Genomic DNA, 13,830 nt, shown 5'->3' on the forward strand with positions numbered 1-13,830 from the left:
GGAATCAGAGAGCTAGTAAACATCTTTTGGTCAGAGAGAGTAAATAGGGGCTCTGCTTCTCATACTTTCACAGTGCCCTGGGTGTCAGTTTTTACTATTGTACATGCAGTGACCTGACAACACAGTTCTGCCATCGAGAGAGACATAGATGTGGAGGGGTCAGGACCGGAAGGAGGAATACATTTCAGCACTGGAGTGCTCACAGTCTTCCCTCCTCCCCACTTGCCTGACCAGACCATCTTGTTATTGATAGCCCAGTAGCCTACCCCTCCCCGGCCCTACCTGAAGCTGTTAAAGCCCATCTACTTAATAAAGGGGGGGGGGGGGGGAAAGGAGGGGGAAACCTGGGAGCTAGTGAGGGCTCTGGAGGGTGTGGAATGGCAGATACACAGGAGAGAAGAAAAAGGGATATGAGATTTACTGCTGGAATTTGATTTGATCACCTTTAATGTCCTTGGAGAGTCGCTGGTAAGGGTGAATTTTTATTTTATTATTTACTTATTTATTTTGCTCAACAGACGTAACGTATTTAACCATGACGTGACTCACTGGACAATGCGCACCACGGCTTCATCAGGGTTATACAAGTGACAGAAATAGGACGCAGGCACTTCTTTGACAATCATCTAGCTATAGACTTATTCAGAGACGGGGTGGGAGGAAGGAAAATGACGTCCCTGCTCTGGCCCTCACCCACCCAATGACTGGAATGCGTGTTTGGGCTGGTTTCTCCGCCCTTGAACACGCAAATCCTAATTTCCCCATTCCTCTACATTCGGTGACAATTAGAGTGGTTGTACCGGGTGAGTTGGGTTTTGTAAGAGGAAGGAATTTTACTGAAGAATTCCCCTGCCTCGCTTCCGACTTGGTTACAGTTGCTTCGATACTGTAGCTATTCCTGCCTTTGGGGCCTCAAGGGCTAAAGTGGGACAGTGCTAATATTTCTGGTGATGAGGAAATACTTTGTTTTAAAGGAGGCTGGGTGGTTGCCGAACTGGGACAGAGGTCACACTAGGGGTCACATTAGCGGTTCCGGGGGGATCGAGGGAGGGTTTGGGTCAGGCATAAGCACCCCCCGACTCGGGCAACGCTGCGGCGGCTTGGAACCTGCTGGCACACTTGCGGTGCCCACTGTCTCCTCCCCGAAGGGGGGCACCCGGGAGCCGACACCCGAGGAACCGGGCCCACGCGGGAAGGTCGAGCTCGCCAGTGAGGTCACGGTTGCCATGGCTCTAGGCAGTGACGCGCGTCGGCACGTGACGAGCGGTTGCCATGGCGCCAGGCCCCGGCGGCGCGGGCGCTCCGCCTCCCGGAGTGACGTCCCCCGGCTCCCCCCCACCTCTTTTCCCGCCCCTCTGCCCCCTCCCCCCCCTCCCCCCCGCCGGCTCCCCGCGGCCCCGGAGGTTTCACTGCACAACAAGATGGCGGCGGCGGCGGCGAGCGGAGCTGGCGGGGCTGCCGGGGCCGGAGCGGGGGGAGCCGGGCCGGCGGGCCGCCTGCTGCCTCCGCCCGCCTCGGGGCCCCCGGCCGCCCCCGCTGCTGTGCCCCCGGCGGCTGGCCCGCCGCGTCCCTCAGCCCCGGCCTCCCGCGGGCCGGTGCCTGCCCGCATCGGCTACTACGAGATCGACCGCACCATCGGCAAGGGCAACTTCGCTGTGGTCAAGCGGGCCACGCACCTCGTCACCAAGGCCAAGGTAGTGGCGCGGTGGGACCGGGCGGCGGCGGGGCTGCGCGGCCCGGGACCGTCCGAGTGCGGAGGGCGCAGGAGAGCCCCGCGACACCGAGGCTGAGGGGTCGGCGCGGGGAGCGGGGCTCGGGAGAGCGTTGGGGACCGGGGAAACGGGTAGGGGGCTGTCGGGCGAGAGTGCGGAGAGGGCGAGCAGAAGGTGGGGGACACCGGGGGACCCGGGAGAGGGTAACTGCACGGCAGAGGGGACGCAGGGGGCCACTGAGCGCGGGGACCTGGGGAACTAGGGAGCCGGGGATGGGGAGGGGGCTCCCTGGGCTGTGCGGAGGGTCGTAGAAGGGATAATTGGAAAGAAGAGGTTTGGAACTCTCCCGGAGCCAGGAGACAGTAAGCTAAGAAGCCTCTGGAACCAGCAGTTAGGAAATCCTAAGGGGATGAGGGCAGGGGAATAGGAAATGTGGACCAGGAGGATGGGGGAAAACAAGGGTGAAACCGGCAGCCCGCAGATGTGGGGTTATGAGGGGAACGAGGCTAGCTGGGGCACGTACCAGGGGTATGTGGTGGGTACAGGGTACTGGGAGGTATGAGGGACCTGGTACCTTTTGACAGAGGCACCAATCAGCATTTGATCGTCCAAGACTGATAGATGGTGGGAATGGGAGTCTGAGGACAGACAGGATTATTGGAGGAGGCGATGAAAAAAATGGGGAAATATGGAGGAAAAAAATCACTTTATTTTTCTGCAGGAAGGGGGTCAGGGAACAGAGGCCCGGAAGGGGGGCCCAGGTTTGTGGTGGCCCTAGGTACTCAGGGGTTAAACAGTTTGGGAGAGCTGGATTGCTGGTTATATTTAGTTGTTGGAGGGTCCAGAACTGTGGGCCTTATAGAGCCCAGGGTGGGCTGTCAGTGGTGAGGGGAAAGCCTGGTGACTGAGGAGGTGTGTGAGGAACCCAGACACTCATGGGGCCCTTTGGTTCCCAAGGGATTTGTGGAGCTGTGGTGGTGAAATTGGGCAAGGTCAATTAGGAAGCCATATCCATATCCATTTAACATTTTACATAGAAAATTCATTTTTGGAGGAAATATGGTTAGCTCTTCCCTGTGGTCTTCTTCATTGGGAGTATTGGAATCGAAGACAGGAGGAGGAATTGTTTGATTTTGACAGGACTCACAAGCCCATTTGTACTCCGGATTTCTTTCTTTGCTCCGTCTCTCACTTGAATGAATACTTTAGATGTAGTCATTCATTATATTTAAAGCTGCAATTTGTGTTTCCCTCACCCTGACTAATGAAGAACTGTTAACAGCTGCTGCTGCTTCCTACCAAAGCCGCGTCAATTCCCCTCACCTCCTCAGCCTAGTCTCTGGTTCTTGTCACCTACCTTGTTTCTGCTCTTATGGCAGTCCCTTGCTTTCAGAAGGCAGTGACTTACCTCTGCCTTGTCTCCTGCTCACTTATGACCTGAAGTCCCCTTTTCCCTCCTTTCTGTCAGACTGTAAGGGGCCCTTCTTAGCAGGGTGGCTTTGGGGGGTGGCTGTGGAAAATTGATTGGTCAGTTTCGCTTCCTCTGGGGGGCCCCCTTCAGCCTTTTTGTCAGTGTCTATCAGAGGGCCTCAAGTCTGCAGGTCTGAGTTGAATGAGATCCCAAAGTCCCAGGTTTCCTGGTGCTCCCCTCAGCCCCCCGGCGGGGAGTAGACTGAGCCAAGACTCTGGTGCATCTCTGCCCCCCTTAGTGTTTCCAGTTGTGTTTACTGTTAGCCAAGCCAAATTTATGTTTACAAACAGCTCTAGTTGTTGGAGCCTTGTTCCTTGTTTTGGTATTTCCTTTCTCCGCGGCTACCCCTCCCACCTAAGTAATCACGTTGAGCTCCTGTGATTATTTTGCTCTGACCTCTGGGGGACAGACTCTATGAACTTAATTGGTTGCCTGGTTTATGGTATCTCTGATTTAAAGAATTTTGTATCTTACAGCCCTTGGATACACCAAAATATTGATTAAAAAAATCTGTGACAGAGAGGGTTGAATGTTTTTGTAAATGTAATTGCAAACAGTTGATTCTTGGCTTTATATATAATAGAGACATTTCTATCTTCAGTAGTCAGCAAAGCCAGTGGCTAATTATGGCTGGTCTCCCTGCTTTCTAATTTTCCAGTGTGTGTGTGTGTGTGTGTGTGTGTGTGTGTGTGTGTGTGTGTCTGTGTGTGTGTGTGTCTGTGTGTCTGTGTGTCTGTGTCTAAGTTTTTCTCAAAGTCCTTGCTATCCTTTAGGACTGCAGCATTTTAAACATCAGCTTGTTTATAAATGGGTGTCACTGTTTATGTTGGTTTTTTCTTTGATCATTTGTGGTGTGCAGTTATGCAATTTCTATGTATGGAAATATTCAAAATCTTGAATGAGGCTGAAATGGCTTGGACAATGAGTTGCATGTGTGACGGGACCACACCAGCACTCATTTGTGTTTCTGTAGCGGTGTGCAATTTCCTAGTTACAGTTATAGGCACCCTGTGTTTCTCTGCTTAAATTACTCTGACGACATGAGTGAAGCTTAATTCACAAGGAGCTGTCATGTGCTCTGAGTAAATGATGAACATATTTTGGCCTGCTTCATGCTTATCTGAATCCACTTTGGAAAGGTTTCTCAAATGCTGAGAGCTCAGATGTGTCTAACAACTGTTGCCATACAGTATGATGGCCTATTGAGGCCATGGTTTGGTTATATAATGGCAAGGAAGGTGCCTGGGTATTGGCAGTGGCAGAAGCTGCTGTTCTGTTACTCAGGTAGATAGATTTTTCTCCCATGCACTGCAGTGTTTATCTTACTTCTGCAGTCAGGTCACTTGGAACCAAAGAGAGCTAGCTATTTTTTTTCCCCATCCCTTTTCAGAATGTATCATTTTTTTGTTTTGTTTTTTGGAGGTATGTGATTTTTTTTCTTTCTCCTTTTTCTCCCTGTAGGCCACTGAATGGTCTAGGTTTTTCCTATAACCATATATAACCATCAGACTTAGGTAATTCAGATGATATTTGTGTTGTCTGAAAGAGGTTAGGTAGTAGGTGTTTTCTGAACATCAGAGCAATACTTATGGTCACCTTTTCTTACGCACATTACCTATTCCATGGACTGAGAGGCTAAAGTAAACTTTATTTATTGACTAAGCTACTGTGCTCCCTCCAACAATAAGTGGTAAAGCTGGCCCTTTCCCAAATTCTGTTAACTCTCAAACCTCCTAGATCAGGACTCTGGGATGAATAAAATCAGCAGAGAAAGGGAAATATTTTCCTATTTGGTTGTTGGTGACTTTTGCAGCACGGCATTCATGAGCTCAGACTTAATATTGGCAGCACTGCAGTGCTTAGAGAGTCACTGCAGAACAGTTAACAGGAGAGAATATTCATCTGTGACATACTTTGGTCAGCAGCTCACCCTGGCTGTCTTTGTCCTACCTTCTTTGAGTTCCCTTTTCTGGAGGAGCCTTGGTCTGAGATTCTCTGGCCCTATTCTTTTGGTAGGACACTATAAAATATTAAAGAGATTAAAAAAAGAAAAGATTTTCTCTTCTCAATTGCTTATTTGGTTGCCTGTACCTAATTATACTTTCACTGGTTGGATGAATGGGAACGAAGAGTAGATATATTTTGTATGCATTTAACAAAAGAGTATACATGACTATAAAAGCCATTGGTCAAATACTTAAAAAATGTATTTTAGCAAGTATATTGATATATCACCTGCCTGTTTACTGGTTTGTGGTAAGAGCTTGAGCTTTGGCTGAGACTGCCTGGGTTTGGATCTTCTGCTACTTAATAGCTGGGTAATTTAACCTGTCTGTGCTTGGATTTCCTCATCTATGAAATGAGATAACAATAGTACTTACCTCACACGTTTGGGTGTTATGAAGATTATATAAGATAATATATGTGAAACTCTTAGAACAAATGTACCTGGCACATAGTAGGTATATAGTAAATGTTATCACCATCTTCTTCATCATCATCATCATCATCAGATGCAATAGTAACAAAAATGAGTAAGACATAGTCCCCTTTGTTTGCTTTTCACCCTTTTGGAACAGTTCATGAGTGCCATTTGTTTGGTGTAGGTAGATGTCATCCTGATGATGTGCTGCTTTCAGGTTAAAAAAGTAGTTTGCTATTATTTCACGTGCCTCTTTGAGAGAGTGGATTTAATTCCTGTGGACTATGGGCTAATTTCATGCGATTGACATTTAATAATATAGTTTTCCATTAAACTTTTTAAATAGTTATGAGACTTGTCTAATGAAAACTGTGACTAGCACTGGCTTTTATTTGGGCTGCCTTGAATATTCAGGGTGTTTGTGTAGCTACACTTTGTCAGATTGGTGACAGAACAGAGTTTGTTTGAATGCGGTCTTTTCTCCAGAGATTCCCTTGAATTTCATGGAGAATATGAAGAAATATTCCTACAAGCTTAAGGAGACACTTGCACTTGGGCGCAGGGTGCGCTACTTAGAGGGCCAAGGTCAGGATTCTTAACTGTAGATATTACGCAGAAAAACCACTGTGCTCCCTGACCCCTTCCAAATACTGACGAGCCAGGACCCATCTGTGTGCTGTGTGGTTTAGTGCAAACTCATTTCCACCAGGAGAACAGCTCAAAGTGGGCCAGTAGTAGTATTTTCACTTCTAAGGATGGTGCTTGTGTTCGTTAGAAGGCTGAAAACAAGATTCATTAGTAAATAGAAAAGAGAATTATGTCAAAAAGAAATTGAAAGCAAGATTTATATTAGTTACATTTGAGGAGGATAGTTCCATCCCTAGATAATCTAGAAATGACTGTTGAAAGACAACTAACTTCATTTTGAGATAGGTTTGTTGAAACTTTGTGAAGAGCTAAGACTGATTTGGACTAGTTTTTCCAGAGTCGAAATACCAGTATTCCACTTTCAGCATCAAAACTGTTTATTTTAACATTCTGACTTTGGTGCCAGCTCCCTAGAAAGTCATAGATCTGGCTCAAGCCAGAGGTGCCCAGACTAGTTATTTCTGTGCCAGAAGTGCTGTTTTCATTTTCCAAGCATCAATCTGGCTAATGTTTTCTAGTTCCTGGCATAAAAGAGAACAAAATGGATGCTTTGGAAGGAAAAAGAAATGTGCTCTTCTTACCAGAGCCTTTGTAAGTCTAAAAAACACCTAAAACTTCTCTGCACAGAGATGGAACCTTTCCCTTGTCCATTCATTCATTCAACGTATATTTACTGAATGCAGATTTTGTGTCAGGTTCTACTCTGGCTCTCGAGTACCCCAAAAACAAAAGGGAAACAAAGCTCTTGCCTTCTTGGAACTTATTTTCCGATGGGAGGAGACAGGCAAGAAACATGTAAACAAATATCTTTATATAGTGACAAATACCATGAAGACAATAAATGGGCTAGAGAGTGTCTGGGGCAGGGTGCTGGAAGGCCTTTCCAGGGTGGTGATATTTGAGCTGACAACTGAATGATGAGAAAGAGCCAGCTTGGGAAGATTCAGAAAATGGAATATTCAGTGCAGAAGGAATGGCACGTGCAGCGGCCTTGGGGTAGAAATGAACTTGGTTTGTCCAAAGATGAGACCCAAGGTCAGGGTGCCTAGAGCTTAGTGAACAAGAGAAAGGATGGTAAGGAATGAGATCAGAAAGTTAGACAGGGGCCAGATCATGTGGGTCTTATAGGCCATTTTATGGAATTGGGTATGAAACAGGGGACTGACCTCAGAAGATATCAAAGCAGAGCACTGACATTATCTGATTTATGTTTTTAAAAACTCATGTTGGGGGACTTCCCTGGTGGCACAGTGGTTAAGAATCTGCCTGCCAATGCAGGGGACACGGGTTCAATCCCTGGTTCAGGAAGATCCCACGTGCCGCGGAGCAACTAAGCCCGTGCACCACGACTACTGAGCCTGTGCTCTAGAGCCCACGTGCCACAGCTACTGAGCCCACGTGCCACAACTACTGAAGCCCGCGTGCCTAGAGCCTGTGCTCCGCAACAAAGAGAAGCCCCCACTTGCCGCAACTAGAGAAAGCCAGTGGACAGCAACAAAGACCCAACACAGAATGAATGAATGAATTAATTAATTAATAAATAAATGTATTAAAAAAAAAGATCTTAGAGATGTTCTATTCCAACTCTTTCTTTTCTAGAGTCTAGAAAGATGGACTTAATGGAATTTAGAATCTCAGGCTTTTAGGAGCCATCAAAGTAGTTTAGACCAATTATCTGTTAGACTCACAGCTCTCTTCTGTATCTCTCCCACCCCCTGTTTGCCCAGAATCCTATAGCTAGTTAGTGGGGGAGGTAGAAATAGAATCCAGGTATCCCTACTCCTAGTTAACTCTACCCTGACTCCTCCAATCATAGAAAACATTGTCCTTGCCCTCTGAATACTTACTCTTTTTCATTAGAGAAACAAGATACACCTACTAATTAAAGTCTAAGATTATTTATCCTCTCTATTAAAACAAACTCCAAAGATGAGAAGTCATGATGAGAGGAAAATTTTCCAAGTAGGGGATATACCAACACTGTATTTAACCTGTCCTATGGCATTGTTTCACTCTATCACCCCTGTCACTTACCTGCAGTCCTCCATGGGTACACTGCTTTGCCTTTCAATCTCCTACTCAAATGCCCCTTGATGCTCCCTTGACATGACTGAGGTGTCAAAAAAGCCTTTCAAAATGCTAAGGAAGTAAAAAGAGAAAGAAACACAGAAAAAGCAATGACCGTAAACACAGTCTACCACATATAGTTTGCTTTTGCCACTATATCTAGCTCACACTCAGGGAACATGAGTAATTATACTTTTGCTCTGTTGGGTTGGTCTGGTCTGTCTTTGAAGGTACATTTCTTAGATGGACTCCTTATTTACCAGAACACTACCAGTTTCCAGGGGATGGTGCCATCTTATAACTCATTAAGAGAACTGGTCACCAAGATACATACCTTGATGATGCAGGTGAGGGCCAAGAGAACCATTTATCTAGGGCTCCTCTTATGTGGTTCTAGTTTCTGATCTAAGAGCTTGGTCTGTTCCCCAGGTGAATGACCTCACCCATCAGGTGAGTCCCGACCTCCTTTATAATAGTAGCTTGGTCCCTTCTGGCATAGTAGTGTAGTCATGCTGTGTTGTGGATGACTGATAACATCCAGAGGATGAAAATTATATACATTCCCATGGACTTTTGTCCATGGGAATGTGTATAATGGCCTTGGCAATGTCTCTGAGAAGCCCTCAACAGTCGTGGATGAATTAGCTTGAGAGGGTTTCTTTTGGATCTGTTCAGAGTAAAATTCCATCAGCTAAGGACAAAACTGTTGGATGAGCCGTGGCGAAGTTATGTTAGAACATATTTCTGTTCAGGAGGTGTGTGATCCACTGTAGACCGGGAGTCTCTGGCCACACTGATAAGTATTTCTTCTCAGAATTTAGCTTGTCAGAGAGTTAGGAATCGGATTGTAAATACTCAGTCTCATTTCCCAGAAACTGAAAAGGAAGGAGATGCAAACCCATCGCCTGTTTAAGCTCGCCTGTGTAGGCTGGGCTCACTCATTTGGATACTTTTACCTATATTTAGGTATTGATTAGGAATTTCTGAGAAATCCTCAAATTTCTGCCTAGTTTCAGCTCCAGCCCATGCTTACCAGCAGTAGGCTTTACTTCTCTTTGCTCCCTCCAGAAGAATTGAATGTGAAATTTTAGGTTAACTAACCACATTTCTTGAGACTGAATTTTTTGGAGAAGAAATTTTTCATTCATTCATTCCATCCATCCAGTCAATAAGCTTTTGAAAAATTGTTAATCAAAAACTAGGAATGAATGATATATGGCACAAAATTCAAAAAGTGCAAACTCGTATATAGTGAAATTGTCTGCCTGCCACCCCAGTGCCTCAGACACACAGTTTTTTAGTCTTGTTTCCCCAGTATTTATTAAGGGCGTCTCTGGATCAGTCCAAATGCTAGGTGCTGTTTGTTTTCTGGCAGTGTTTTGACATGCTTGAAATTTCTAAAAATCATTTTACTTAAAAAGAAATAGAAGAAAATACCTAACTTTTAAAGCTTGTTAGGAGGCACAGGGTGATAATTTAATGTCAGCTCCATGCGGGCAGGGATTTTAAGCTATTGTTTGCTGCTGTATTCCCAGTGCCTACTACAATGCCTGTAAATACTCATTTAGTGAATGAATGTAAGGATTAAAAAAAAAATGGGAGCTGAGTTTGTTTTTTATACTCTTAATGCATCTTAGAATTTTATTATTGAAATTTTCTATCTCCAGTTAAGATGTTAAAGAAAAATAATATTCTACCTTTTGCTCACAAATCTCTAGGTAAGGAGATTTCACAGCCTTTCTGGGCAAGTTACTTCTGGCATATCTCAAACTTTCATTATTAAGAAGTTCAGTATAATTTAAAGTAAATCCTGCAATTTAAATTCAAGTCCCTTATTTTAAGGAGAAGGTTCTTACACATACAGGCTCCCAATGGGTTACTTCCTTGAGAAGGTCTCATGGGTACAGTCAGTATAGTCAGCCAGTGCCTTGTTTTCCCTCTTCTGCCTAGGAGCCTCTTCTTTGCAGACCCACTATGCTGTCTTGGGCTGCTGGCACTTCCTGAAATAACTTCACACTCTTTGTTGGAGTTACCACTTGTTCTTTTCTTTATACTAAGTGATCTGATTAAAATAACTACTGTTTTTCTGTCACTGGTCCTTAATTTCAATGGGTTACTTTTATTGGTCCTTACCTTAAATGGATTCATTCAAATAGTATTTTTTCTGTCATCTATAGGCAAAAAGTAGCGGCTACTGATATTAGAAGACAAGAGGATAAGTGCTATTCTTGTCAGGGTGGGCAAAGGGTTAAGTTGAAGGAGCAATTGAATGCTCGCAGCCGGGACCTGATAGAGGAGGAATACAAGAGGTCTTGAGCATAAATTCTCTTACTTCAACCCAGTTGCTTATTATTACTGGCTCACTTCTACCACCTTGCCCTATTTTTTTCTGATTATAATTGGGAAAACTCAGAAAATTATAAAGAAGCAGAAGGAAAAAAATCACCCGTAATCCTGCCCCCCAGAGGCAACAGTTATTAATATTGTAAAATATATAATTGTGATCATATTGATATACTATTTTATTTCTTCCCCCCTTATCATTATAAGCATTTTCTCATCATTTGAAACTATTTGTAAACATCCATTTTAATGGATGTGTACTTTGCTGTTGTATGACTGCCATTATTTTTTTAAGCTTTTTCATAATTTAAGGTTCTTCCCAGTTTTTCACTGTTAGAAATTTTCTGTGATGACCATTTTTGTGCACGAATCTTTGAAGCATTTCTGATTTTTTTCTCAGGATAGATTGTTGGATGTGAAATTATTGGGTCAGAGGGTATACATGTTTTTAAGATACCTGATTCATATATTGGCACATTGCTTTCCAGAAAGGTTGTGCCAGGGTTTAGCCTCCCAGAAGTGAATGAAATCTTCTTTTTTTATTTTGTCTCCGCTTCTGCCCTCCTTGGTTTGGGAGTGTAGGGCTTTTAAGTCCCTGCTGCACCTCTAAACCTAGGGCAGTAGGTATGGGACACATTAAAAGAGGGCTGGAGCAGCTGCCTAATCTTTCCTTCCCTGAACCAAACCTGGACGAGGAATGAAAAGAGTTAAGTGTGACTCTAACCTTTTCAGTTGTTTTTTATGAAACATCATTCTCTCCTAGTCTTTCACAAAGAGACATAAACTTAAATTGGAGAAATTGCTGAAGGAGAGAAGAAAGGTTAATGAGAAAGACTCTGATTACCTGAATCTTTGATTTTTAAGTAACTATCCTTCGGTAAACCTGAGTGAGAATTTCAGAGATTGATGAAGGTTGTAAATTACTCCTCTCTTTTTTTAATGGTAAAAAGATGGTGAGGAAATTGTAAAGGAAATAATTATGTTAATAAATATGGTGATACACCAGTCCTATTATGTTTGTATTTACTTCACGCACTGTACTTTATGCGTTATTTAAGAGGTTTTCAAGGGTAATTGGGTCATGTGGAATATTGTTCTTAGAATGTTTGGGGGTTACCACTGCTGTATTTTAGGCATCTGACAATATGCTCTTTTCTTTTATCTCCAATAGAAGGCCTTTTATACAGTAAGTTTGGGTTATGATTTGCTTAGTTAATTGGGGAAAGAAATGAATTGAAGCAGGGAAATCAGAAATAATGATGCATATATACTTCTAATATTTTATTTTAATTTAAAATGTGAATATGCATTAATCCACTAATCTTTTTCAAAAAGTGTTTATTATGGAAAATTTCAAACATAAGCAAAATTAAAAAGAATGATATAATGAACCCCCATCGACCTATCACCCAATGTGAGCAGTTATTACCTCACAGCCAATCTTTCACCCATATCACTTCCAGCTTCTCTTTTCTCCCTAGTTTATTTTGAAGAAATTCCCAGAATCTTATTTCATCTGTGAATATTTTGGCATGTATCTCTAAATAGGCCAGGATTGTTTCTCAAAAAACATAACCACAGTACCATTATCCTACCTAAAACAATTAACAATAATTCTCTAATGTCATTAAGTATCAAATTAGTGTTAAAGTTTCTCTGATTGTCATATATATGTATATGTATATATATGTGTATACATATATATATATTTTTCTTTTTTTAACCACTCGTTTGTTTGAATCAGGGTCTAAATAAAGTCCATACATTATAATTGATTGATGTCCCTTAAGTTTTGTATTAAAAAAATTGTTTGTTTTACTCTATAGATTTCCCCTCCTTTTCTTTTTCTTTGCAATTTGTCTAAGAAACACATTCACTAATCTTAGATGTACACCTTTCTCTGTATATTGATGTCCTGATTGAAGTTCTTCATCATGTTTGTGTTAAACCTACCCATAGTTCATCATCTATGATTTCCAGTTTTGTTTTGCTTTTTTAAAGCAGAGTAGGAATTTAAAGGCATTTGTGAAGCAATATGAGTACAGAATCTCTCGAGTTCTTGATTCTCTCCCCCTAGTCTTTTACACTTGTCTCATCCACATCTAATTTGACTTTACCAAGTCATTTTAAGCTTTCAACTTAGTTTTCAAAGAAACATGTCTTTCTTTTCTCCCGGATTTCTCATCCGTTTACATAGATAATTAAACTGCATTACTATAATAACAAGAACAACTGGTATAAATAGGTTTGGGGAAAACCAGTTAATTCTTGGTAAGCGTGCAACTTAATGGATGGGAGCAGAAACATCCAGGAGTAGAGGGAGTGGCTATTAATTGGGGCCAGCTTGCATGCTGGGGCCCCAGTTGTTTTACAGAGGAAAGGGGAAGCATCAGTTATTTCGGCAGGTTGGTTGAGAGGTGGTGGGTTAAGAGAACTTCTACATTAATTTTATAATTATAAGTAAGCCAAATTGTTAGAAATTTGAGGACAAGATATTTTATAGAGTTTTTTATTTATAGTGTGTACTTCAGCGTAGTATTTTTGTCCACTTGTGTTAGAGTTTGCATGAACTGGACTGAATTTGACAATAGGCCAGTGACGTTAAAAATTTGGTTGAGGAAACAGCCAAAACTTTGTAGTTTGAAAGGTTTATATCTGTTCACTGCCAGTGTAGCGTTCCATGGAACAAGTTGACATTTTCATGTAGTAAGTTGTTTTCTGTTCCTGGCAAAAGAAATCTTGGTTCGTATACCACAAGGAACAGGATTGTTGTTACTGTGGAAGGCAGGAGTAGAGCTGTGTGTTTCTTATTAGGATTAGCTGGGCACCTGCAGGATTTCTTACTTCTTTCTTTCTGCTTCCTGCCTGCTGTTGTCCTTTCCTTCTGTCAAAATGTTCTAGTGTTGCATAAGCAGTGTTCTGACAATAGATGAGGTTTTTTGGTAGCTCATTTTTTTAAACCCTCAAAATAATGTTTTTAGTGATTGTATGTTCTTGGCTTACTTTCCATTTCTACATCAACAGTGATATTGTTATTCTAGTCAAATGGGGCAGTTGTATTCCAGCAGTGATCTTTGTGTCCAAGTCAGCTGCAGAGATACCATGTTCATTTTTTATTCCTAAATATCTTATATGTGTATAGTAATTCTGGGAGGTAATTCAGTTTT

The 13,830-nt window shown here is 42.8% G+C and overlaps 1 protein-coding gene across 6 annotated transcripts in view; it reads left to right on the top strand.

The window, feature by feature from the left end:
• The first annotated feature begins 1,405 nt into the window (after positions 1 to 1,405).
• SIK3 (SIK family kinase 3) overlaps positions 1,406 to 13,830 on the top strand; it is a 250,357-nt gene continuing 237,932 nt past the window's right edge. For all 6 annotated transcript variants that reach the window (XM_061203636.1, XM_061203638.1, XM_061203637.1 and 3 more), the window contains exon 1: positions 1,406 to 1,694. In XM_061203636.1, the coding sequence (XP_061059619.1) occupies positions 1,422 to 1,694 (273 nt within the window). In that variant the 5' untranslated portion in view covers positions 1,406 to 1,421. The remainder of the gene's footprint in view (positions 1,695 to 13,830) is intronic.

This window comes from Eubalaena glacialis, chromosome 10, assembly GCF_028564815.1.
Source record: "Eubalaena glacialis isolate mEubGla1 chromosome 10, mEubGla1.1.hap2.+ XY, whole genome shotgun sequence".
Classification (NCBI taxonomy): domain Eukaryota; kingdom Metazoa; phylum Chordata; class Mammalia; order Artiodactyla; family Balaenidae; genus Eubalaena; species Eubalaena glacialis.